The 27,465-nt window shown below is 34.5% G+C and overlaps 1 protein-coding gene across 14 annotated transcripts in view; it reads left to right on the top strand.

Moving 5' to 3' along the window:
• The window catches only part of BAZ2B (bromodomain adjacent to zinc finger domain 2B), a 384,776-nt gene that overhangs the window by 235,146 nt on the left and 122,165 nt on the right, over window positions 1-27,465 (top strand). For all 14 annotated transcript variants that reach the window (XM_014785922.2, XM_087435270.1, XM_087435269.1 and 11 more), the window contains one exon: window positions 14,549-14,695. In XM_014785922.2, the coding sequence (XP_014641408.1) occupies window positions 14,551-14,695 (145 nt within the window). In that variant the 5' untranslated portion in view covers window positions 14,549-14,550. The remainder of the gene's footprint in view (window positions 1-14,548; window positions 14,696-27,465) is intronic.

Below are 27,465 nucleotides of genomic sequence, written 5' to 3'. Positions count from 1 at the left end.
CTGAATTTTTGTGAGCCTGTTTTTAAAATTATTTTTAAGGTTAATATGACTCAGACATATTACACAGATGTAATTTGTATAAATTTAATAGTAACCATAAAATAAATTCCCGGAAACTTGTGTTTTTTTACAGAACATTATAGCAAGTCCTGGAAAAGTTAATTTTTGAAAAGTTTTCATGCATTCTGAGCAAGGGCAATAATGTCAGAAAGCATATTATAGGTGCGTTTTGTTCCCAATCTTGCTTTCATCTATGAGACCTCTGAGAAAGTGGAATCCGTCCAGGGATGCATGCTGGAGCTCCAGAGGTTGGCAGTGGGCTAGTCAAAGTACTATTTAGTGTGTGTTAAATACGATTTTCTTCACGTGTCTCCTATAGCCTGTGTGATAAGGATTGTCAGTATCACCTTTAAATTCTTCAAAGTGTATTTCTGATCTTATCAGTCTTGTAGGAATTAACATGAAATAAGACTATAATACTAAGATTTGGTTTAGTTTAGATAGGTCACACCTCTACTAATAAATCCAAGAGATTGGGCAGATTCTATTACTATTTTGGACTTATACAGTATAAAATTTTGTATAAAATAATTGAACCATTTTCTAAGGCTTGGATTGGAAAGTGTAACAAGGGGAGATTTGACTAACATATTTTATCTGTATTTTATGTCTGATTTGATCCAGATGTTCTCAGCTAAGGATTCTTAATTATAAATAAATTTAATATTCACAAAAGAATTAAAGCATGGATTTTGCTGTATTCTTTTGGATCCTACCATTTATAAAATTTTGTCATAAATTTGGGAAAAAAATAATTAACAAGATAGTAAAATAGTAGTCATCTACCTTAGAAGCAAGATGTATCTTTCTAAGAAGTCATAGTTTTTGACATTGACTTAAAGGAAGGAAAGAAGGAATCGGAGAGAAACAATACGATATAATTCCAAGTCGCAGCTTACTTTCAGGTAAACTTTCAGGTAAATCGTTCTTCTGGTTCTTTCCCAAGAGGAAATTCTTAAAATTTGAATTCATTTGGTAAGTGGTATACTTAGTTGAACTAGTGTCCCCTTTTGTCTCAAACTTAATTTCTCTTTGAATTTATCCAATTTGGGATTTGCTCAGCCTCTTGAATCTATAGTTATGTCTTTCACCAAAAGTGGGAAATTTTCAAGTATTATTTCTTCAAATAACTTTTTAGCATCACACCCTTTATCCTATCTTTATTTGACTCCAGTGATGTGAATGTTAGACCTTTTGTTGTCCCACACATCCCTGAGGCTTTCTTAATTGTTTTTAATGGTTTTTCTTTCTGTTGTTCAGATTGGATAATTTCTACTGATCTGTCTTCAAGTTCATTGACTCTTTTCTATATCATCCCCATTCTACTATTGTGTTCGTCCAGTGAGTTTTTTATTTTGGTTATTACATTTTTCAATTCTAAAATTTCCATTGATTCTTCTTTATATCTTCTATTTCATTGTTGAGACTTTCTATTTTTCCATTTGTTTCAAGTGTGTTCATTATAATTTGTTCAATAATCAGCAACCCATTTATGCTATATTATTAAGAAATAAGCATCAAGAAATAAGCATCTGTCCATGGTTTAGTAAGCTATCCATTCATTATTAGTGGAAAAATATAGCTGAGAGGAAATTGGCTTTATTACTTGATCTAGAATCTTGCCCTCTGGTTAGCAAACAATTAGCTACTCTAAGCCAATAACATTAATACAGTAGTTTCCAAATTACTTATGATTTTTTATTGAAAAATTATGTTTTGTATGTTCTTTATTATTTTGTGGCTCTTGGTTAATGATAACTGGAAATGTAGCTCCAGAGTTTGTGACTAATTTATTTCTTTTGAACCATCCAGGACAAATGATGGTGAGTCATTTTCCTAAAGTATTCTCAAGGACAGATTTTATATCTGTAAAACAGCTCATTATGTTCTTGATTAAGAATTTTTCTTGTGCCAGATTTAAATTTTGAGATTATTTCTTTTCCTTTGAAAAAATGAGTGTTTAATTGTTATATAGTAACTTTTAATATAGAGAATTGGAAGAGATTGAAAAGTATTAAAAGAAGCAAAAGTCACTCATAATTCCACCATTCTAACATAACCATTGTTGACATTTTGGTGTATTTCTTTTCATTCTTTTTTTTTTTTCTTTATAATATTCATATGTCTATATCTTTTTTTTTAACAAAATTAGATCATACTGTGTTTATGTTAAATGTGTTACCTTTTTCACTTAACATTATACCATGAATGTTTTCCTGTGTTTAATGTTAGAAAATAAGATTTTTAATGATTATACATTATCCACTTTAGTAAATATTTCAGTTTATTTTTCTCTATTTGTTGGACTATAGAAATTCTTCCCAGATTTTGACAGGGCATCAACGCTTTTAGTTTTTTATGTTGTTAAGTTTCCTTTTGTGAGTCTTTAAAGATATTTTAGAGGGAAGTAAGAAAAGACTTAATCTGAGACTGCCTTTTAGACGTTTTTTTTTAAACCAGAAGTTCCTAAGACCACAATTCTCATTCTTCAGTCTTATTTTTGGCCTGAAAATTTTCATTTTCTTTTATAAAACTTATTCTGTCACATTTTAATTGTTCACAATGCCTGATCTGCTTCTTCCCTTATTTCTTAAATTTAAGTGTTTAAAAATAGTGTCCACACCTTCACATGTTCTAATATTGTTATAACTAATATAGATTATAATAAAATGTCTTAGAAGGTGTTGGAACGGGGAAAATCCCTTTTCTTCTCTTCTTGCTTTCTTATGGCTGGACTAATAGTAAAAATGACACAAGACCAGATTAACAGGAGGAAAACCCAGTTAACTATGTACATTTTGGAGACCATAAATAAATGATGCTCAGAGAGTGAACAAAGCAGGCAGTATATGTATCTTTTCCACAAAGAAACAATAAAAGTATGAAGAATTAAAGAAACTTAGGTTTGGGGTACGTAATTAGTGAGGAATTTAAGTAGAGTTTAGGCTTGAGGTAGTAAATTAGCAAGGTTTGTTTATGCAGGCTTCTGGGCCATGAATTCCCCAGCTCTGGTGATAAGAATGCAGGGAGAGCACCTTCCACATGGGAGATTTACTTCCTGCTTTCAGGGGCACAGAGACAGGAGGGTCAGAATGCCCTTTTTGCTTCTCAAGTAACTTTAATTCAAAATAATCAAGATGCTCTTGTGGGATCTTTTGGGGTGGCCTGCCATGGGCCCCAACAAAGGAAAGAGTGAGGCCAGACTTTTATCTCTGACACTTAACACCTTTTGGCCACGGCAAGTTATTAATCTTTCTGTCTGTGTTTCCTCATCTGAAAATTATTATTATTATTATTATTGATGATGATAATAATACTCTTGGAGTTTACTTGGTATGATTAAAATAACGAAGTGAAAATACTTAGCATAGTGCCTGATATAAACAGTAGGCTCTCAATAAGTAGTGTGGTGATGGTGGAGTTATAATGGGGGTTATAAGCAGTAATAATACTGTCAATAATAGTAGTACTATATTTGATACATAATCTCATTTTTTTTCTATAATGATGTTAAATTTTAGGTTAACTCACTTCTAGCCTGACCACTTGATGTAGCGTGACTCCTTTACTCATTTTTTTAAACTCTATTTCTTTTTAGTGGTTCTTCCAATCTTGTAGTTGTGGTGTATTTGGTCCTGTATACAACTTTGAACATATTCCTTTTGAATTGTCATGTGTTTCAATATGTCTAGTTCATTATCAGTTTTATTTTGCCTACCATAGAATTAAACAATTTCACTAAAATTGTTTCACTGAAAATTTGGTGACTGTATTTTTAATTCCTTCCAGATTATTCAATATATAAACAAAAATTCAAGGGTAATTAATAGTATCAGCATTTAAATATCTCCTTCACCCTAACCCTCAAACTAGTTTTTCACTTAACTAGTTCTTTTAGAGCTTATTGATAAGAATGTAAAGGAAAACAATCATAGTTGTGACTATGGAAAATGTCTCTAATTCCCGCTTATGTTTTGTATTCAGCTCATTGAGCCAAAAATATTGAGCACATACTATGTATGAGGCTAAAGAGGTAAAAAGAGCAACTTTGTGGAGCCTATCAGTGATTTTATAGTTTATCTTAAATATAACTGCAACATTATTGAAAAGTTTAAGCAAGGAAGTGACATTATCTAATTTATATTTTTAACAAAGATTACTTTGTGAAGAATGGATTTTAGCAGGGAGGGTGGGGATACTAGGGCAAGTTTGTAAACAAGATCAGCTAGGAATGGTTCCAGTAACCTAAACTATAGAGCCGGGATTGGCAAACTTTTTCTTAAAGAATCAGGTAGTAAATATTTTAGGCAGGCCTTATGGTCTCTATTGCAACTACTCAACTCTGCTATTATAGTGCAAAATGAGCCACAGACAATACAGAAACAAATAACACTTTATTTACAAAAAATAGGCACCCTGCCCACAGGCCATAGTTTGTTGACCCTTTGCTCTAGAGGAAAAGTATTAGTGACATGGATTAGGGTGGACCTATGGACATGGAAAAAAGTGGATCGATTTAAGATTACAGTAGAAGCAAAATTGAGACAACTTGGTAATGGATTGGATGTGGTGGGTCAGGAGGATAGACATGCTCGTGTTCATCCCCCACTAGGGGACATCAAGTACATGCCTTACATCTAGGGTTTAGTTTTACAACTTGCCTCCCGGATTAAAGATACCTAAATTTTTCCATCTGATTTGTGTTTGCATTCCCTGAGTCAGATTGCTGCCAACTTTTGCAAATAATTCTCTTTATCTCCTGGTTGATTTCTCTGTTTTTTTCATAGTCTTCCTTTCTGGCTGGGCCACAGAGTCATTTGATTAGATTTTGTTTAACTTTCATGCCCTGTTTTGGTGGTGGGATCCCAGCACTAAAGTCATGCGAATGATGTGTTATAGAAATAAATTTAGAGGGCCAGACTAGAGTGAGTAAAATTGTGAAAGGTGGGTAGAAAAGTGGAAACCATATGTGTAGACTATTTCATTTTAAGAATTGTAGTTGAAAATGAGAGTAGAAAAAATCAGGTAGCAAGATGGGGATGAGTGGTCAAAGGAGAGTTTTTCGTTGATTTTAGGGCTGGAGGATAACTGAGAGGAATCCAGTAAGAGTGGAGATGCAGAAAAGGAAGGAAATGACCAATGCTATAAAGTCCCTGACAAGTTGTGGAAAGGTAATAATACATTTAAGAGAATGAAGCAAGGCCACCTCCTCCATTTTAACAGGAAGGAAGGGGAGGATGAGTACAATGTCATTAGGTTTTAGATTTTCTAAGAGGAAGAAAATTGTTTTTCTACAGTGTTGTAAATTCAACATTTAGTTCCCTCTAACCCCCAACTGGCAGGTTCCTAATTATTAATGTCAATAGAGCCAAGCATTCTGTTCTACAATTACCTTATTTTGTTCTTATTCTTTTCGATTTCCTCTTTAAAACAAATGAAGAGAGAAAAGAAGAGAGAACTAAGTATGCAGGGGGAGATTGAAAAGGAGATAGTAGATAGATAATTAGATACATCACTTAAAACCTCCCCAACTAGGTGATTGACTCAGCCTGCCAGGGTCAGGGTATGTGGGGTGCAGAATTAGGAGGATGTCCTCCATGAGAAAATGAGATCTAATTTGAGGATGTATTGTGCAATGGCTTGAAATTAGGAATTGAAGACGAGGGAAGAGTGAAAGGGCCTCTTTTTTACTTGAAGCTGAGGACTCAGATTTTGAAGTCACAGTAAATAGGACTGCACAGATGGCCATGTTATTAAGAAGTGGTGTGAGACATATATCCTTTAGACCAGTGGTTTGCAAACTTTTTTTAAAAGCAGTGGGACCCTTTCTTCAAACAGAATCTCACATGGAATCCCAACATACAAAATAGATAAAAGAGGACCTTTGATGGAAGCAGGTGGCATGTGGGCTAGAGCCATAGCCTCTACCTCTTCCCCTCTTTGCCATCTTTCAAGGTACTTTAAAGATACCCTAAGACTCTGCAGAACATTTTGAAAGGTAATTTCTAGCAATAATAAACCTTTAGAAATCTTCCCTTTTTTGTTATTTTAACTGTTATTAATACTAGCACGTGATAAATCATTCAGGTGATAGAAAAAGATATATAGTGAAAAATAATTCTACCATCCTAGATTTCAATTCCCCGGTCCCTTTAGCCAGAAGTAAACACAATTACCAGTTTCTTATATATTTTTCCAGAAATATTCTGAGCATACAGGCATAAGAATATACCTTTTCTTTATTGCACATGAGATCTTGCTATTTCTATTCCTCCCTACATTACTCTTTTCATTAACCAATTATCTAGTACAGATTTATGTCATTCTTTTATAACAGCTGCATAGTATTCTATTAAAGGAATATACCATAATTTAATAATTCCTTACTGATGGAATTTTTTGTTTTTAAAAGTCTTTTGCAACTAATATGTTGTAATCAATATCCTTTACAAGTATCTTTACCCATATGTATGAATATATTTCTTAGATAAATTGAAAACTTTTGAACAGGAGAGTGATAATATTAGAAAGGCAAACTTAATATTAGGGTGATTGGGACAAAAATATTTTTGCATAGCGTTCACAAACTCTTACCCTTATTTTGTTCTTGAAGTGTGTTGTTTCTCTGTTAGGTTAGCTCTGCTTCTTCCCATTGAAAGGGAGTTTTTATTCGAGTTCACGAGACATGTAATACTTGGCATCCTTCTTTCCTTGGCTTCTGAGTGTATGTGGATATCTTACATAGAATGACATGACTTCTGTTTGTTACTCTGCTTTATTTTCTCAATCTGTTGTGCATTGACCTCAGTTACTATCCGGAAATGTCTTAGAAATTCCAGTTAATTTTAATTGTGTTTCTCAGTTAAACAAAGCTTTAGGTCTTTTTGCTTGTTCTTTGGGACCCCTTGCATTTGTAGATGAAAGGATCAATTAACCAGAGATTGTCTCTCTTTTTATCCTTCTAACCTGTGTATCCTTGATCGCAATTTCTAAGTCTAGTCAATGTTTCAATTCATAGACTCTACCTATGGTTTAGTTGATCCATACATGTTAAATCTTGCTCAAATCTTCCTTTAATATTCTTTTATATCTTTTTCTCATGTCTTAGGGTAACCTCTTCCTCACAGATATCTCATTACAAAGGAATACTTAAATCCTTTGGATGGAAAAGAATACTCCCCGAATAGATTATTTACTGAGCAATATGAAAATCAGTGCTTGGATAATTTTCTCATCATCAGGTCTCTTGAGGTATAAATAAGGCAAGTAAATCTTTACAAGATTTAACAGAATGCTATAATTTAGCATGATATACATTTGGAGATAGAACTAAGGCCCATGGAAGGGAGGATAAGGAAAAAGTGAAATTAAATTGTTAAATATTTTAATGCAATGTGGAGGTTTTTGTTTTTTTTATTTTTTTTACCATCAAGTTGATAAAACTCTGATAGGGACTTGAGGGCTAGTTTAATTCAATCATCATTTTTCAGATAAGGAGAAAAAGTATTTAGGGTTGTCTGAGACTTACTCCAGGTCACAGGCTGCCACACAGAGCACCTGATCGCCAGCCCACTCTTGTTTTGGGATGTGATTGTTTGACTGTTTACAGTGGTAGTGAAAATGTGTGAAGCGCCAAAGGAAATTGATCCATTTTATGTATTCAAGTTTTAAACCACAATATACTATACTTAATGACTTGAAGTAACTATTTCTGAAAATGTAGAGAAATAAAAATTTTGTAAATAGAATCATTGTCCTTCAAACATATTATATTCAGAGAATAATTTTGTCTGCTATCTAATAAGGTATTTCTGCCTCATATCCTATCTCTCAAAAATCCCTTAACAGAAAAATTTTTGTTTGTTGCTTGGTTTTTGTTTTTGTTTTGTTTTGTTTTTGGTACTTATATCTTGAAGTATTATTTGTCCACATGTTCAGTTGCCTGGAAGTTATCTAAAAAAATAGTTATATAAAAACCTTTGTCAGAACTTTTAGAAAATAATAGACCTGCTAAACCAAAAGAAGCAGCATAGTGACTGTCTCCTGATATTCTTCCTAATTATAGTATTTCACTTGAGGTTACATTGTAAGGAAAAGCAACGGTTCACCAAATCTACTTTTGTGCTTTGAACTCCCACAGAAAACTTTTGGTATTGTTAGCAAAGATAAAGACACTCTTTAAGAAAACTCCTTCCAGGAGAAATATCTAAATAAAAATATCTGTTTTTATGTCTACTTTCTGAATCTTTAGTCTATTCTATAGCTACTTTTGATACTAAACGAGTCATGCAACTGAAACACAGGGCAGCTGATCATGTTTACAGTTCTTAGCCAACATGTCTTGCCCTTCCCTATTTGCACCTGTTGAGGTTTATACCTAGCAGCTGTGAGAGTTCATAAACTCCATAATTACACAAAAAGGAACATTTGATATGCATGAATTTGAACAGTATTATCATTAACAACTGATCACTGAATCTTTTTGAAGTATATAAAATCATCATGCAGGGAAGAAGTTGGTTGTGGTAATTCTGATTTTTATCTATTCTCAGAATTGTTATAGGTAAATATCGTAATAAAATACAATAACTTCATGTTACCCAGTATGCATAAGCATTGTGATATGTCTTAATTGCATATCATACATTATTGATTTTAAGCAATTAGGACAAAACATAAAATAATAAATTCTACAGGTCACTAAAGATAGATTGAATATAATTTTATCATTGATTGCAGTGGCAGTAAATCAGCTTGAATCATCTTATTATAGTAGTTATATAGAATTATTACTTAACAAAGTTTTGGTTAATTGCATTCCAAGTAATACAGTTTTTGATACTTCAGATCAGGATCTCCCAACCTTAGCACTACTACCATTTTGGGTCAGGTAATTCCCTGTGTGGGGATGTCCTGTGCGTTGTAGGGTGCTTTAGCAGCATCCCTGGACTCTGTCTATGCAATGCCCCTAGCATCCTCTCAGTTGTGACAGTCAAAAATGTCTCCAGACATTGCCAAATGTTTGCTAGTGGATGAGGGGGTATTACAAAGTCATCCCTGGTTGAGAACTACTAGTTTGGATCCAACTACTAGTTGGATCATGGGAAAGATCTATAATGAGTCAAATCATTTATAATCCCTTCATCATCTTCTGCACATTTTTCTCCTGTTGTTCATATCAACAAATTTACTTTTTACTGTAGTGTTGTATCTTAATTTTCAGTTGTAGTCATCTTTACCCCACCCAGTTAACTTTGTAAATAAAGAATTCCTAAGTTATACGTTAGAAACTATACTCTCACAAATGGCCTTAAGCTAAAAGACGGTAGCTACTAATTGATATTCTTCCATAGGTGAGTGTGTTGTGGATGGGAGAGTGAGGTGATTATAATCTGTTTGTCTTGACCTTGTGGTATCTGGGCTGTTTTTGGCCACAAAGAATCAGTTGGTTGGTGATGATTTGGAACCTGAGATGAAGACAGTATTCTTAACACACAGGGTCAGAATGAGAGGCTGTTATAGGAATGTGAGTGTCAGATCTGCCTGCTCTGGCCAGAAATTTGGTAACAGAAATTTGGTAATAGATGATTCTTGGGTACCTGATCTGTTCTTATTTTAATGAATACATTTTTCTTAAATGATCTGAATAAGTGAGTTTCTATCAATTTTTATGTAGTATGCTTGAATACTGAATAACTCATGTGATCATAATGATATTTTTTCAACTAAAAATTAATGTATTTTTCATCTATATTTGTGTTCCAGCTTATTTTGAAAGTTTTAAGGTAAAACACCTTACTGTTGCTATTTATGTAATTGTGAGGCATTTATTTTTAATTCTTAACACAAAATCTATCTGGCTAAAAAATGTAATACTATGCCAAGCTTATATATAACCTATAAATAGATATGACTCTGAAATATTTACTAGAAATGAATAATCTAAAAATACCTTAAGCTTTCTTTTATTGCCACACATACACATGGGTAATTATATACACAGATGTTCATTCATTTATTAAAAACAATAGCTGACAATTATTGAATGCTAGGTACTCAGCACTTTACATGCATTATCTCATTTAATCCTCCCAACTACATCTTCGTATTACTCCTGGAAATTAAAAGTTCACTGAAGTTACAAAATTTATACAAGGTCACAGCTAATAAACTCCAGACATAGTTTTTGAACCAAGATAGCATTTGTTATTAAATGTGTTGCTGACACAGTGTAATCTGAATCTTGATTTCTTCAAAGTTTGTGCCAAACTTTGTGTTTTTTGTTTTTCTTCTTATTTTAAAGTAATTTTAGACTTAAAAAACAGTTACAAAAACAAATACAGAGTTCACATATTTTTTTTTACCCAACTTCCCCTAATTTTAGCAATTTGTATAACCATAGTACAATTATCAAAATTAGAAAATTAACATTGGTACAGTACTGTTCACTAAACTACAGACCTTATTAAATTACAGACCTTTTAAACTAAACCTAGAGACTATTAACTAAACTACAGAATTGCACCAGTTTTTCCATCAATGTCCTTTTTCTGTTCCAAAATCCAACCTAGCATCCCACATCACATTTGGTTGTTGTAGCTCCTTAGTCTCCAACCTATGGCAGTTCCTCAGTCTTTTCTTTTCTTTCATGACCGTAACCCTTGATGAATATTAGTCAATTATTTTGTATATGGTCTCTCAATTTGGGTTTGTCTGATGTTTTCTCATAATTCAACTGAAGTTATGTGTTATTGAGAAGAATATCACAGAGGTGATATGCCCTTCTAAGGGCATCAGAGGATACGTGATAGTGATGTGTTTTATTACAGGTGATATAGTTTTTCCACTGTGAAGTTACTCTTTTGCCCTTTTTAATTAGTACATATTTTGGAGGAGATACTTTGAAACTATGCAGATATCTTCTCTTCAAACCTTCATCTACTGCTTTAGCATTCCTTGGTGCACATGTATTTTAAACCTTCTTTGAATAGTTCTTACAATATAGCGATCCAATGATTTTTTGTGGATTTTTCACAGTTGGAAAGGCATTACCTTCTTACCTTCAAGTTGATGGCTAGGATTCCTACCAGAGCTATGCTTGTGCTTCAGCAGGGGTCAATAGTAAATGATATCTTAATTCAATAATATTTAGCTTAAAAAGAAAATTTTGAAAAGCCAATCCTTCTTAACTGAAGCATGAAATAATATCCATTCTAGAGTGGATTTGTTAAAATTTCTTTGTAATGAGAAGAAGGATATGTATAAATGAACATGGAGTAGTTGACCAAATTTGGGTTTACTAGTGCTAAGAAATACCTATTAAAACATGGAAAAAAATTTTTTTAACTCAGGGCCAGTGTAAGAGAAGCATACTTTACATACAAGGAGAATGCTCAGCCACCTAAGAGATCATACTGGCTAAAAAATATATGTGTAAGGGGCTGACCCGGTGGTACAAGCGGTTAAGTGCACGCACTCTGCTGCGGTGGTCCAGGGTTTACCGGTTCGGATCCCAGGCGTGCACCAACGCACTGCTTGTAGAGCCATGCTGTGGCGGCGTCCCTTATAAAGTAGAGGAAGATGGGCACGGATGTTAGCTCAGGGCCAGTCTTCCTCAGCAAAAAAACAGGAGGATTGGCATCAGATGTTAGCTCAGTGCTGATCTTCCTCACACACACACAAAAATAGATATATATCTAAGATTAAAATAGTTAAAATAAAATAATACAGGAATAATGTATATAGTAGACTTCTAAGGAAAATAGCTGCATAAGCATATTTTTTAAAAAGTTAAACCCCTTCACGCTTAAATGAACAAAAAGAACCAAGAATAAAAGAGAAAACTGCACTTTTACTGAAGCTAAAAATGGCCCCTGACCTCATGCTACTAGCTCTAGTTCTACTCTTTCTTATTGCCAGGTTTAAATTTTATTTTATTTTTAAACAATGATATAATAAAGAATTTACTGGTACTTTATTTCTACAGAATAGATTCTCAAAAGTAGATTGCAAGATCCAAGTATATGTATATTTTTAATTTTAATAAATATTTCCAGGAAAAATAATCTCCATTGAGCAATATGTAAAGACTGCTCATTTTGCCTTCTAGATTTTCCTTACTTTAGTCTTGAATCAAGTTATATCAACAGAAAGAAATAAACCTAGAGTTTATAACTTACTATCCTATAAAAGAGTAATGACTATTATTTATTGAGCTCTTATATGCCAGATACTCAGCTAAAGTGCTTATCTATATTATGTCACCAAATTATTTTTGCTGTGGAGTACAAAAGCAAATTCTTCAAAAAACCTACCATTATTTAAAAAAATAATAATATATTTATTTCTGTTTTTAATTTTTCTTTTTGTGAGGAGGACTAGCCCTGAGCTAACATCCGATGCCAACCCTCCCCTTTTTTTCTTGAGGAAGAGTGGCCCTGAGCTAATATCCGTGCCCATCTTCCTCTACTTTATATGGGACGCCGCCACAGCACGGCTTACCAAGTGGTACGTCGGTGCGCGCCCAGGATCCGAACCTGCGAACCCCAGGCCGCCGCAGCAGAGCATGCGCACTTAACCGCTTGCGCCACCAGGCCGGTCCCCCAAAAATAATAATATATTTAAATAGTACATTTTAGAATTCTTTCAGACAATGAGGTTACCAGCTATAAATTTTAAAAAATAGCCTCTTTCTGTAAACTCAGTCTAGGTAAAGAATACACATTTTTTGTGTTTAGTGAAATGAGACTTGATGGTGAAAATAGTTTGTAGAGAAAGATGTCATCCATGGGCCTTGCCATCAGACAGCCACATGTCTCAAAACTCATTAGTGACTGTTTGATGACCCAAAACCTGCCCTTTAAGCATTAGTTCCAGGTAGCCATCAGTACCAACTATGCTTTTCCATGATAAGTGCTGATAAAGAGAAAGGAAAGTTCAGTAAGAATATGGACACACTCATTATAGCAGTACCGTCATCTATAGAAGTAATTGACAGCAATACCAGAATATAAAGAGAAGTTTTTAAATTGTATGTGATTAGAAAACTCATTGAAATGGTCTTACTAATGATGCTATGTGTCAACTTGAGATTACCTTTACCATATGTATCTATTTTATGAGAAAAATCATCTATATACGATACAGATTCAATCAACATTTAAACATTAACCTTGCATTATTTTAATTGGTCAATATTTTTGAATGAGATCAAACTGTTTTTCTTAGAAAATATATAGTAATTATATGAATTGGCCATACAATTCCATACAGAAATATTTTTATGGTTAGATTATTTAAATGGTGAAAGTTTACTTGTGGTTGATCATAAGTTCATTTATAGATGAGCAGCATCTTTTTGTGTTTCATCCTATAAATTGTGTACTCCTTAAAGCAACTGTTAATTTCACGATTTCCTTGCTTAATTGTGGGATCAGTAGATGCAGGTAGTATTAAAATGACCAACCTCTTCTAGATTAAAAACTATTTTTTATTGAGATATAATTGACATACAACATTAGTTTCAGGTGTACAACATGATTCAATATTTGTGTATATTGCAAAAAGATTACCACAATCACCACACATAGTTACAAATTTTTTTTCTTGTGATAAGAACTTTTAAGGTCTACTCTCTTAGCAACTTTAAATTATACAGTACGTACAGTATTATCAACAATAGTCACCATGCTGTACATTAAATCCCATGACTTATTTATTTTGTAACTGGAAGTTTGTACCTTTTGACCCCCTTCACCCATTTCTATTCTAGATTTTTAATAGCAATATAAAGTATTACAATAAGACCAATGTAAGATTGTACCCAAAATAGTTAAGCAAATTAATAAAGATGCTTAGAAGTGGTTCAGTCATTATAAATAGGTCATACTAAGGCCATTTTGAGACCACAGTTTAAACGTGACTATAGTAAAAACTCTAAAATATATTTGTCTTTTTTGGGGAGCTCACTGTATTGGAGATTAATTACCAGGTCAGATTCTTGGATGCTTAAGACCTACAAGCATATTGCTATCTAGATTTAGAAGACAGGAGTATAGGCCATTCAAATGTGGTGGTATTTTCTTGATTCATTAAGATAATATGGGTATTATGTTGTAAGTGAATAGATGATGAGTTGATTTAGAAAGAATAAGAGATTAATATGTTAATTTTCCTAAGGTTGTGGCAACACACATATGTGTGTAGTTACTATATTCAAACCACTATTAATTTTTATTTTGATATAAGGAAACACTGCAAGTCTATTACAAGAGGATTTGGTATACTTAACATTAAACTTATTTCATAAATTGGTATAATATATTTTTATTCTATATTTTATCTTTCTAAAGAGCATATATTTCTAAACTTATTTCATATTTTTAAAAAGAATGCCTAAAAGTTTGACTTATTTTAAATATGTTTAATTCTTATGAATAATCTCGCTATCTAAGATAAAACTGAGAATTAACATTTTTCTCCCTCTCAGATATGGAGTCTGGAGAACGATTACCATCCTCAACAGCCTCCTCTACTACACCAACTTCATCATCTGTACCTTCTGTGGCTTCATCAGTTTCAAAAGGCGGCCTTTCCACTGGAGCTGCTTCTCTTAGCTCTACAATCAACCCATGTGGTGAATACCCTTTATTAACTCAATTTTAGAATGCTGGCTTTTTCCTAATTTGCATTCATCGTGTTTTATTGAATTCTGAATAAAATATTCTCATTACCTCCACTGACCTGTTGAACAATGTCTAAGTTAAACATCTAGTCTCTGCCTTTTCTGGATTTTATCAGTACACTAGAGTAACACTGGCTATTCCATGCTTCTCATGCTTACTAGACGCTCATCTTAATGTCTTAATTTGATCATTTTAATTAATGAATTAATGCATGCAAAATCTTTTAAAACAATAGGCCCATGAGGGGTGAAGAAATACAAAGGAGTTCTTGGTGGTAAGATTAGGTACCAATGCTATGGACCCTTTGCCCTAAATTTTCTTCCAGTATTTGAAATGACCTTCATCAAACTCCAACTACCCCAGGTCACAGATGTATACTAAGGAAGATCGTTTACTTGATGGAAAATATTTTAAAAGTTTAGAGCACGAAAAGTTTCTCTTAAACATGAACAAAGTTTATATTGCTAAAAAGAGAGCTTTATTTCAAAAGTGAAAATACCCTCAATTTTGATTAATTATGTAGAAGGTATTTTTAATTACCTCCCAAAATCTCTCTTTGCCCAAACACAGGTTTGGTAGAATACATTCTTTTTACATCATTCGTTTATCATTAGGAAGCTTTTTAACCTTAAATATTTTTAATTTATAGATTATTTCATATGGTTATAAGCAGTAGACCTAAATGATATTTCACTTTTTCAAAATTAGATTTGTGATTTTGGGTACATGAAATGCATAAATATGGAATGTTTGCTAACAAAATACCCTAGAAAATTGTCAAATATATATTTGTTCAGTTATTTTAATTTTTTCTAATCAGTGCAATGATAGGAAGGATGTCATTTTGTCACTGATTTATCAGAACAATTTTCTAAAATTTTCTTAGTGATTACAAAATAACTAAAATAATATAGCATTACATTTTTCAAAAAATAAATAAAATCCCTGTTCTCCTGCACTGTTTACAATCTTGGTTAAGTCATTTAACAACTTCATCTGCATTTCTCTTATATATAAAATGATGGCTATGTATAAAATAATGAATGCCTTTGATGATATACTGTGTTCAAAAGTAGTGATGCCACAATTGGCATTTTACCTTAAGTTACTTTGTCTAAATGATCGCACACAGTTGTACTTATGTAATTTTTTCCTGGTTTTATAACTTCTTCTTTCCTTTGTTGTCAACTCCTTTCAGTGTATTCTTCCAATCTGCCATCTTACTTTGTATTTACTTCTGAATCAGTCTTTAAAATATATAGTGTTTCTAGAGAAATGTCGTTTTTTTATGTTGAAGATTTCAGTAGTATCCCTGAGTACAAAGCCTAAAGTTTTCTAGACACTTTCCTGTCACCTATTTCTCACTTAGTTTTCTGAATTTGTATCATGTGAATTGCTTACAATTCTGATTAGTCACATTTTGGGCACTACTTTTTTTAGTGGGAGTTGCAGAAGGGGTGAGGTACGCTGAGTTGCTGAATAACATCAGAAATTTCCTTGTCCAGAAAGGAATTCATTTTTATTAAAACTACAAATTAAAAAGGTTTTAGAGTTTTTATGTTGATGCTTACATTGAATAAAAGTATAGTTTATTTCTATATTTATTCAGAAATATATCACTTATTAACACATTATACTTTAGTACCCACAGCATGAGTTTTTTCACTTTCTAAGAAAATGATTTTTTGTTTTTAACTTTCACAGTGTTGTAGTTTATGTTTAAAATAAAGCCTTGTATTAACTCCAAGACATAAGTTACTTAAGAGAATGCTCAGTTGTCCTGCATAACTCAGTTGATCATATTTTCTTGTTTTCTCTTGTTTAATTGTTTTTGGTCTATTCATTGTCTGATAATTCTCTCCATTTTAAAATAAAATCATAGAGTGATAATGGGCCTGGCCTCTTTATCTTAAACAATTTGAATCTCCTCAATTTTTTTGATGTACAGAGATAACAAAACAGAATTTTCATCTTTAAAATGTCAAAACCTCAACAGTTCTTTAATAGTGCCTTTCAGGACATTCTGCTGTTTTATATAGTTATTTTAATTGGCCTTTCTCTGTCATCTTCATTAATTTCGTATGTCTATGGGAATTTCTCTGAGTTACAAAGGATGTAATTCAAACCTGCTCTCAAACTTTGAATGATCAACTAATTTCTTTTGAATTAACACTTTGCCAGAGTCTGGGATTATACCTGCCTACAAGTTAGCCTGTTACTATTATGGATGCTGGCAGAAGACATGAGACTCTTGAGTCAGAGATTTTACTTATGGCACAGCAAGTAGCATGAGCATCATGCTGGCATTGGCTTCCCATGTCTCCCAAGTCCCACAGGGGTGACACGGAGGGGGCTGGGTTGGATCTTATACATGCAGTGGGTTTGGGTCACAGCTGAGGAATACTGAGCTTGGGGAATCCACTGCTTTTACAGTAAATGAAAGCAAACCCACTCTTTGTCTGGAAGGAGATGTTACCTCGTCCTTCAAAGTTGCTCACTGTAAATGCAATCCTGAGAAATGGCCTGGTTAAACAGTAGTCAGTGCATTGTGTTGCATACCAAGCAATAACATGCAGGGACCTTGGAGGATTGCCTCTCATAATATACCTTTAATTTTATTATAGTAACTTAGGTAGAAAATAACACTGCAGTAAAGATTGATTAATCTAAGGCTGTCTGCAGATATGGGTTTTGTTCCTCTTATCAGAAGAGTAATATTTCTTTTCCCTTTAAGGTATGATTTTTTAAAAATAACTTACCTACTTTAAAAACAATTTGGGGCAGCTTTCAATAAATATGTTGGCACAATAATCAAAACAACTAAAATATCAAAAGATAGGCTTTAAAAAGTAAAAAGGTGGGGCCGGCCCAGTGGCGCAGGCGGTTAAGTGCGCACGTTCCGCTGCGGTGGCCCGGGGTTCGCCGGTTCGGATCCCAGGCGCACACCGACGCACCGCTTGTTAGGCCATGCTGTGGCGGCGTCCCATATAAAGTAGAGGAAGATGGGCATGGATGTTAGCCCAGGGCCAGTCTTCCTCAGCAAAAAAGAGGAGGATTGGCATTGGATGTTAGCTCAGGGCTGGTCCTCCTCACAAAAAAAAAAAAAAAAAAAAAGTAAAAAGGTGTTAGCTGAAGAAAACCACTGATGCTGAACAAAAAGCTAGTGAACTAGCTTCTGAGAATATAAGGAAAACATAATGGTTTACAAGGCTCCCATACTAGTGCTAGTATGTGTATCAGTTCCTCAGAAAAAAAATAAACATTTTTCTAGCCGTGAGTGATGTGGGAAATATGTTACCAGAACCTTTGTGTAAAACGCCAAATGATGTACAATATCCTGTATACCAGTTTCACAGATACTCAGACTGTTCCACATATTGGCTCTGAGTGAAAGCTGAGAGAACAGTATTTAAGCATAGTTCCACAATTAAACTTAACAGAATGGATTTGAGATTTGTGGTCATTTGACCTAATACAAAGATGGGACTTTGAGAAATTTCGATGATAGTTAAGCTGTGCCAGGGACCAGTGGGTTTCAATCCATTTTTGAGGTAGAACCCTTCATACATAGCTTATAAAAATTCTGAATATGTAAAACAGATAAACTGTTTAAAACTTCTCTAGTTAAAACTGGAGAATGCCTGCGTTTCTTATAAAAATGAAGGAGACTAATTTACATAGGTATCTTAATTGCAGGCCACCTATCTCTACAGAAGGGTGCCAAATCATGGTATATTGAGGAAATTACAAGTTGATCAATAAGGTCTCAACTTAGGCTATATGTCAGTTACAACAATGATTTACTGTGAATAGGGAAAAATGGCAAATAAACACATCAGCCCATAGATAGGCAGTCCTGGGGTGAGTCATGCCATCATAGGCCTGGTCTCCTAATTTTATATTCTGTCTTCTGAACTATGGTACTTTCACGTTCACGTGTGTATCTCATGGCTGTAAGAGGGCTGATCACCTACAGCGCTGTTTTCCAGGAAGGAAGAAGGGGATGGCGGGAGTTGCATGCCAGCTTACTTTGACCTCTTTTAAAGAGCTTTCTCAGAAACCCCACCTAGAGATTTCACTTTACATCTCTTTGATCCGAACTGTGTGATTGGTAATCTCAGCTTCAAGGAAGCCGAGGAAAAATAATTTTTAGCTGAGCAGATTGCTGTCCTGAAGAAAAGAGAAGTTATTAGTAAGGAAGAAAGAGAGAATGGATAGGCAGTATTTGCTGTGGCTAAGTAGAACAGAGGGGCAGGACGTCAAGCTGGAGAGTAGGCTAAGATCAGATCATTTAGAACTTTGTGTGCGATGCTTAGGAGTTTAGGCAGAATAATGTATTGAGTAAAAGCAAAGACTTTGCAATTGAAAGGCCCTGAAATTGAATTTTGGCTTGTCTACTTATTAGCTATGTGGATTTGGATAAATTACTTACCCCTTTCTGAGCTTTGGTTGCCTCATCTATAAAATAGATTTAACAACACCCATTTTGCAGCATTATAAGGCTAAATGAGATAATGCCTGACATATAGTAGATGCCTAGTAAATTGTAACCATTATTTTTGTTCATTCTTCATCCAAGTGGAAGGGTTTTACATGATCACAAAACTTTGAAAACGGTAGCTGTAGCATTACGTAGAGCATCAGTTTGCAATGGGGATGGGACTAGAGGCAAAGAAGACCTTTAGGAGATACTTATATTTATCTGGGTGAGAAATGATGAGGGCCCAAATTAAGGAGTTATTGGAGATGCAGAAAGAAACAAGGTTCCAGAGATATTAAGAGTATAGATTCTTATGGGATATAATAACTGAATTTGGGCAAGATGATGTTTAGAAAGAGAAGCCCTGACATGACTTGGATAACTGGGTGAAGAGTGATGTAATGAGAAATGTGGAGGAGGAATAAGTTTTAATAGGTAAAAGACTCAGTTATCTTTTGGCATGTTGCATTCGAATGGAATATATGTTCATGTATATATCCACATTGTTGTTGGTGGATGTCTGCCAGTTACAAACAATGTTATGACCATCATTATACATGAATCCTAATGCAAATAAGCACACATTTCTGAAGACGTCTTCGACTTTACCAGTAGTACCAATTTATTTTCCCACCAGCTATGTAGTAGAATTCCTGATGCTTATCATCCATGATAACACTTGTCATTGTCAGACTTTTTGATTTTTGTTAATGATGAATATGAAGTAGTGTTTTATTGAGGTGCCTTTTATAAATTTTTAGCTTTTTGGATTTCCTCTTTTTTGAAGTGATTACTTAGGGCTTTGGCGCATATAACTATTGGGTTCTGTATCTGTTTCATATAGATGTATGAGTTCTTTCCATATTTTGGTTGCTGATCCTTTTTTCAGTTACCATTTGTGGGAGATGTCTTTTCCCAGTCTATGGTGTGTCTTTTTTTTTCTACATTGTCTTTTAATGAATAGAACTTTCAATTTTAGTGTAGTCAGATTTATCAATATTTTTATTTATGGTTATGCTTTTTGTCTTGTTTAGGAAGTCCTCTTTTACCTCCAAGGTAATACATATATTTTTTAAGATATCAGTTACCTGTCATTTAGTATTATTTTGAAAAGTACATCGTTATCAGATATCAGGCCAGTTGTGACAGACTAAACTGGATTTCTGGTTTTGGAACTATCACCAATTGGGGGTTGTTGGTTGATGTATCAGTCAGTTCAGCTAGAGATAACTTAAACCACTAAAGCTGAGTTTTTTGTTGCTTTTTTTTTTTTTGCTGAGGAAGATTTGCCCTGAGTTAACATCTGTTGCCAATCTTCCTCTTTTTGCTTGAGGAAGATTCACCCAAAGCTAACATCTATGCCAGTCTTCCTCTATTTTGTGTGTGGGTCGCCACCACAGCATGGCCGCTGCTGACTGGTGTAGGTCTGCACCCGGCAACTGAACCCAGGCCGCCAAAGCGGAGTGCGCCAAACTTAACCACTAGGCCACGGGGCTGGCTGCACTAAGGCTGTTTTAAGCAGAAAGAGATTTAATACAGGGAATTAGGTACTTATAAAATTATTGAGGAGCTGGCCCATAGCCCCCATGAATGATTTCAGAGCATTTCTGTTGAATTGGCCTCTTTAAGGAAACTGCGTCTGGTTCAATCAGGACACCACTGTTCCAACTGATGGCTCCATGGATCATATCACTTCAGCTGCAATCCAGTGATCAAGAGCCACTGACATAACTGGCTTCGGGGCTATTCTGTGCTGCCTGCTAGATCTGCACCAGCAAAAAGGATACCTCATGTGCTGCCAATCTGCTAGCTTATCTCAGCTTTTAAGTCTTTCCAAATATATCTGATTGGCAGAATCTAAATTATATCTAGAATTCTGGCTGCAAGAGAGACTAGTAAATGTAGTTTTTAGCTGCCCAGCTTCTGCATCACAGAAAGGTATGCTAAAAGGAGGTTGGAACAAATGTTAAATGAGCCAATTATCTACTCATTTGAGCTCATCTGGTAATAGCCCCCCTGCCGTATCTCTCCACCTGTGTATCATAGTAAACTTCTGATACGTATATATGAGCTTTATTCCAATTTCAACAGTTCTTTTCTTTGGAAAAAAATAGTATTTCATCAGTGCATCTAATAGCTCATATATACTTACTACAATCCTTTGGTATACTGTTCTATGTAACAATATAAATTAAACCAAATAGAATAAATGCTTAACTCAAAATGATAGGGCTCTTAACTGTCACAGACAATAGCAAATATCTCTTGTTTCCTCTTTAAAGATTAAAAAAGACTTTTCAAGGACTTCATTCCTTCTATACAGTATCATTAATTTTTATCTATTTACTGGATCATATCCATCAGTATAAAACATGCTCTTAGTATCTCCTATCCTAAAAAAGCAATACATACCCAACACCCATCTTTCACTGTAAATACTCTTCTGGCTATTGCCCTATTTTCTGCCTTGCTTTAACAGCCAAACTTCTGAAAGTATTTGGCTGCGTATCCTTTCCCTTGTCTTTCATGTATATCTCAAACCGACCAATGTCACTTTCCTATCCTCATCTCACTCAACCTTTCAGCGGAATTGGCACAGTTGACCACTCCCTCCTTCTTGAAAACTTGTTTTTTGGGAAGAGTTTGTATCGAATTGCTGTTATTCCCTAAGTGTTTGATAGAATCCTTCAGTGAAGTCATCTGGGCTTGGAAGGTTTGTTTTTCTTTTAATTGTCATTGGAAGATATTAAACCATGAATTCAACTTTTTAAGTATAGATATAAAACTATTCAGGTTATCTTTTTCTTCTTGAGTGAGCTTTGGAAGTTGATGTCTTTTGACGAATTTGTCCATTTCTTCTAAGTCATTGAATTTATGGGCACAACATTGTTCCAAATAGTACCTTATCCTTTGAATGTCTATGGGATTTGTAGTGATGTCTTCTCTTTCATTGTTGATATTTAATAATTTGTGCCTTTTCTCTTTTTTCTTTGTGACTAGAGGTTTATCAATTTTATTCATTTTTTTTTAAAAAAACTATCTTTTAGGGCTGGCCCCGTGGCTTGGTGGTTAGGTGCGCGTGCTCCGCTGCTGGCGGCCCGGGTTCGGGGCCCGGGTTCGGATCCCGGGCGCGCACCGACGCACCATTTCTCCGGCCATGCTGAGGCCGCGTCCCACATGCAGTGGCTGGAAGGATGTGCAGCTATGGCATGCAGCTATCTGCTGGGGCTTTGGGGTAAAAAATAAATAAATAAATAAAATTATAAGAGTTGTTTAAAAAAAATAAAAAAAAACTAGCTTTTGGTTTCATTGATTTTTCTCAGATTTCTGTTTTCTTTTTCATTGATTTCTGTCCTTTTTTCCTTCTGTTTTTCCTTGAGTGTAATTTCCTCTTCTTTTTGCCTGATTTCTTAAAGGGAAAGCTTAGACCATTTATTTAAGACCTTTCTCCTTTTCTCATATATGCATTTAATGCTATAAATTTCCCTTTTAAGTAGTGCTATAGCGGTATCCCACAAATTTTGATATATTTTCATTTCATTATCATTCTAGTAAAAAATATTTTCCGTTTTCCTTTGTGAATTCTTTGACCAATGAGTTATTTAGAAGTCAGTAATTTAATATTGAGATTTTTTATTGATGTCTATTTTAGTTTCATTGTGGTCAAAAACATACTGATGATAATCTGTGCTCTGTTTTTTGACTTCCTGCTGTTGCTTTTTTAGACTGGCCCCCTGTGGGTCTCCTCTGTGCCTGTGAAAATTGTTGGGTCAGCCAAGTGCTTAGGGCAGAGATCAGTCGCTATTCTCTCTGCGGTTTCCTTCCTTCTAACATTACCCTCTAATTTCCAGCTGCCCTGCCAGCTTTGGATTCTGTACTCTGAAACTTCAGGCTTTCTGCTGTCTAAGCCAATCATGGTGAAGGAATGCACTCAATTAAGACATAGATCAAACTCAAGAGATCTGCTATGTGTAGCTCTGTCTTTCAAGAGTAGATTTCTCTACATTCTCTGCTAGCTATTTTGCGGTGCCTCTGGAGTCCTTCCCCATTCACGCACAGGGTTCTTGTAGCTTGGCATTTGAATAATTTAAGCTCTGAATTTGGGTCTCATTTTTCCTGTGGTTTGCTCACTGCCAGGATTTCCCCTTTAAATTTCCTGACGTTTTCTCAGTCCTGGATTCTGACCTCTGGCACCTTAAGTTGATAAGCTTGCTGTTTTTTCTTCCACTGTTTTCTGTATTTATAGCTGTGAGGTTTAGGCAGCATTATCAGACCAGAAACCACAAAGTCACACTTCTTAACCCCTTCTTGTTACCATTTTTCTAGATTAAACTCTCCCCTGGCTTTTCTCTGCTTTTAGATGCTTTCTAGTATCTTTAGCTTTGTTGTTGTTGTTTTAAATCCAGTTTTTATAGTTACTTTATGTGGATGATTCATGCAACCACTTTACTACTACTACACCATTACCTGAAGTTGTTCCCCCTAAAACAAATCACTTTCTTTTTAAAAAATTTTTGCCTAAGACTCCAGGGGTTACATGTGATCCAGTCTAGTGAATCCTAACATCCTATTTCCCAGACAATAGTGATTGGTTAAGGAATGGGCACATGATGCAAGTCAGACAAATCAAAGACAAAGAGATTCCATTCTGGGATTTTTATTGGAACTGGTGAGAAAGGATACCCTTTTGTCCCACAAACTTGGGAGGAAGTCCCATCTGAGGAAGCAGAGCCAAGAGAGGAAAGAGAAATTAAGTCCTGGTAAACTTTCAGTCAATCTTCTTTATCTAAAGTGAGCCTTTTCCAAAAGCTTTTGCATTATGTGAGTCAATACATTCAGCTTTTCACTTAGCCATTTTGAGTTGGGTGTTTTGTACTTTTCACCCAACTGATATACACCCTCCATGATCTAGTCTCTGCCTACTTCAACTTTTTCTGGTACTGTTCTCACTCTGGCCCATTATCTTGCAACCTCCCTGACCTTTCACTTCTTCAGATACAAAACATTCTTTCCCAACTCAGGATCTCAAATATGCTCTCCCTCTGTCTGAAAGATCTTCATGAAGCTGATTCTTTCTCATGCTTTGTCTCAGGTTAAATGTCCTGAGACATTAGTTAAAGAAGCTTTCCCCTCAAATGTCTAGATAATTGCTCCACTATTATCTGTTTTTGCACCTAATAATTTCCTCCATGGTACTCTTCACAATTTATCATTTTACATTTGGTGGTGTTTACTTTTTTTTCTCTTCTTCTATATTTAAAGGGCAGGGACCATATCTGTCTGGCACAAAATATATGGTCAAGTAACAATCGTTGAAGAAAGGAAGGGAAGGAGAAATGAACTTGCAGGACCAGGACTTGAAAATTAGATGATAAATGAACTCTAATAAGTTTTCTGGGCTGTGCTATGCTTTGCTCTGATAATACCAAATGACTATGCAGATTTTAGTCGGGAATGGGCATTAAAATCCACAGGGTAAGGAGTCTTAAAAAATCAGTTGACCTTACTGAAGAAGCAATGAATACATAAAACCCTCAAAGTTCAAAGTTATTATTTAATTAGAGCTTTTTATTTAAAAGATAACCGGGGCTCAAGTTTACAGTCTGTAGAGAATCATCAAGAGAATGAGATCAGGCCTGTTTTTGAGGGTTTGGGGGATAAAGCCAAAGTTTCATTTCAGTTTCTTTGAGTATTTATGTTATAGTATGAACTATTATAACGTTATTTTCCTTTTTAGTTGAGTTGCCTGTATTGTAGATACCTATAAATCATAAATAAAGGGCCTCAAATGTTCAACTCACTAGCTTTCTTTCCCCCCAAGTGGGTTTATTTAATGAGGGGTTTGATCAGAAGGCCCCAAATATTTTTGGAATATTATTTTACCTAACTTTTATGAGTAGAACTTTATAGTTTTAATTTAGAATTTTAGCAGTAAATTACTAAAGAAAGGTACTGCCTTCAAATCAATTCAGTACTCTTAAAAATAAACCCAGTGTTATGGATTAAATTGTGTCTTCCCCCCAAAAAAGATATGGTAGTGTCCTAACCCCTAGTACTTCGGAATGTGACCTATTTGGAGATAGGGTCCTTACAGAGGTAATCAAGTTAAAATGAGGTTATTAGGGTAGGATCTAAACAAATATGACTGGTATCCTTATAAAAGGGGGAAATTTGGGCACAGAGACATGCACAGAGAGAAGCCCATGTGAAGACATTGGAAGGATGACTGAGGTTACCAAAAGCTAGGAGAGAAACATGGAACAGATCCTTCTTTAGTGCCTTCAGAGGGAGCATGGCCCTGCCAACACCTTGATTTCAGACTTCTAGCCTCCAGAACTGTGAGACAATAAATTTCTGTTGTTCTAAGCTACCTAGTTTGTAGCACTTTGTTATGGCAGCCGGATTTTAGAATTAGAGTTTTTTATAGTTATCTTTTTCTACTTCATTATTGAAATAAAATACAGCTATATTTGAATATAGAAGTATATATAAAATATTGTGTATTTTTAGCATCTTAATCTATGAACTTTAAATCCTTTCATTAATCTAACAAAAATGCTTATTACAAAAGAGGAACTGCTCGTTTCTTTTAAGAAGTCTTTTGCCTGAGCATTGATACATCATTTGCTAAACTGAATCGAATGCTTATTCACCATGTTCAATGTTATAGTGGCAGCTTTTGTTCCCAAGGTTACCTAGGCTTTTAATGACTTGTTTTTCATAAAAAGACTATTTAAAAGGAAAATAGTAACTTTACATAGAATCTTGGCAGATACCAACTTAACCAAGTGGTCAAAGTTAATATCGCCAGTACCACATAGGAACATCATGGACCCCAGATATGTTGCACTGAGAAGGGCACATTGGGTACCCTTCCCAATAACGCATACCCTCTTCTAATCATGAGAAAGCGTCAGAGAAACCCACATTGAGAGACATGTGTGAGATCTACAAAATACCTAACCAGTACCCTTCAATGTATCAAGGTCATGAAAGATAAGACAGAGGAATTGTCATAAATTAGAGAAAATTAAGGAGGCACAGCAACTAAATGTAATGTGGGATCCTGGATTGGATCTTGGGACAAAAAAATGGCATTAGTGGAACAAGATGAGATCTGAATGAATTCTTTATTTTAGTTAATGGAGATTAATTTCTTGATTTTGAAAATTGTTTTTTGTCACATGAGATGTTAACATATGAGGTATGGGACATATGAGGAGGTTGGGACTCTACCATTTTTGCAACTCTTGTGAGTCTAAAGTAATTTCAAATAAGTACTTAAAAATAATAAAGACTTTCTTTCCATACCATGCATATTTTTAAATGTTTGTAAAGGTTAACTGGCTGGAAGTTAACCTTTGAGAATACAGGAATAAGAATACAGGAATGAGAGGAAGATTATTTGGGGGGAAATGTTTTGTCACCATTACCTATAGAATTTTTTCTGTTGGATTTGTTCTTTAATCAAAGTTCAAGTTAATAGAATTTGTGCATTTTGAGTTTCAGAATATTTAAACATTAATATATTTAAGAATTTTAATATGTGAGCTAGTAATTTGAGTATTTCCTTGATTTACAGTAATTTTGATGATGTTTCACTTTGATTATCACACTCAGTTATTACTAGTGTTAAAGTACTTATATGGCCTTTAGTTGAATGTGCTACCATTTTTGATGATTAGCCATACTTTGCAGGTTGTATATTAGAGGCTGATTTTGCAGTGCTGTAAAATTATGCTTACAAATGTAAAGAACTAGAGACAAGAGTTTAAAGACATGTTGCAACAACTGTGTGTAGCAATAAAGGATTAAAGATGTTTTTAGCACACAAAGAGCAGCGTATGTGGAGTTCTATCACAGTAAGCAGTCCCTTTGATTTTTTAAAAGATTTACTCCTTATAATTATTTTGTTTTAATTTGCTATCTGGACTTTTCCTGATTGATAGGAGATTTTGTTCACTGGTAGTTTAGGTTTGAGGCATTAGTACAGTATTTATACTATTTTGTTCTTGTGGGGGGAAAAACCCTTATTGTGTTGTGCCATGAAGTTCATTAATATTAAAAAAGACACTTACAGTTACCATGCCTTGTTACTGAGACACTGGCATTTTCTGTAACTGCTTTTAATCACTTATAAGTAGATAGGCTAGTAGAATTTGAAAAGCTCTGCTAAAACGTATTCCGTTTATTATAATGTAAGTTGAGAATTTAGGCATTACAGATGTGTATTAATTTTTA

The sequence above is a fragment of the Ceratotherium simum genome, chromosome 9, assembly GCF_057802395.1.
Source record: "Ceratotherium simum simum isolate JZ-2026a chromosome 9, ASM5780239v1, whole genome shotgun sequence".
Lineage (NCBI taxonomy): Eukaryota > Metazoa > Chordata > Mammalia > Perissodactyla > Rhinocerotidae > Ceratotherium > Ceratotherium simum.
This window is presented reverse-complemented; position numbering and strand designations above follow the sequence as displayed.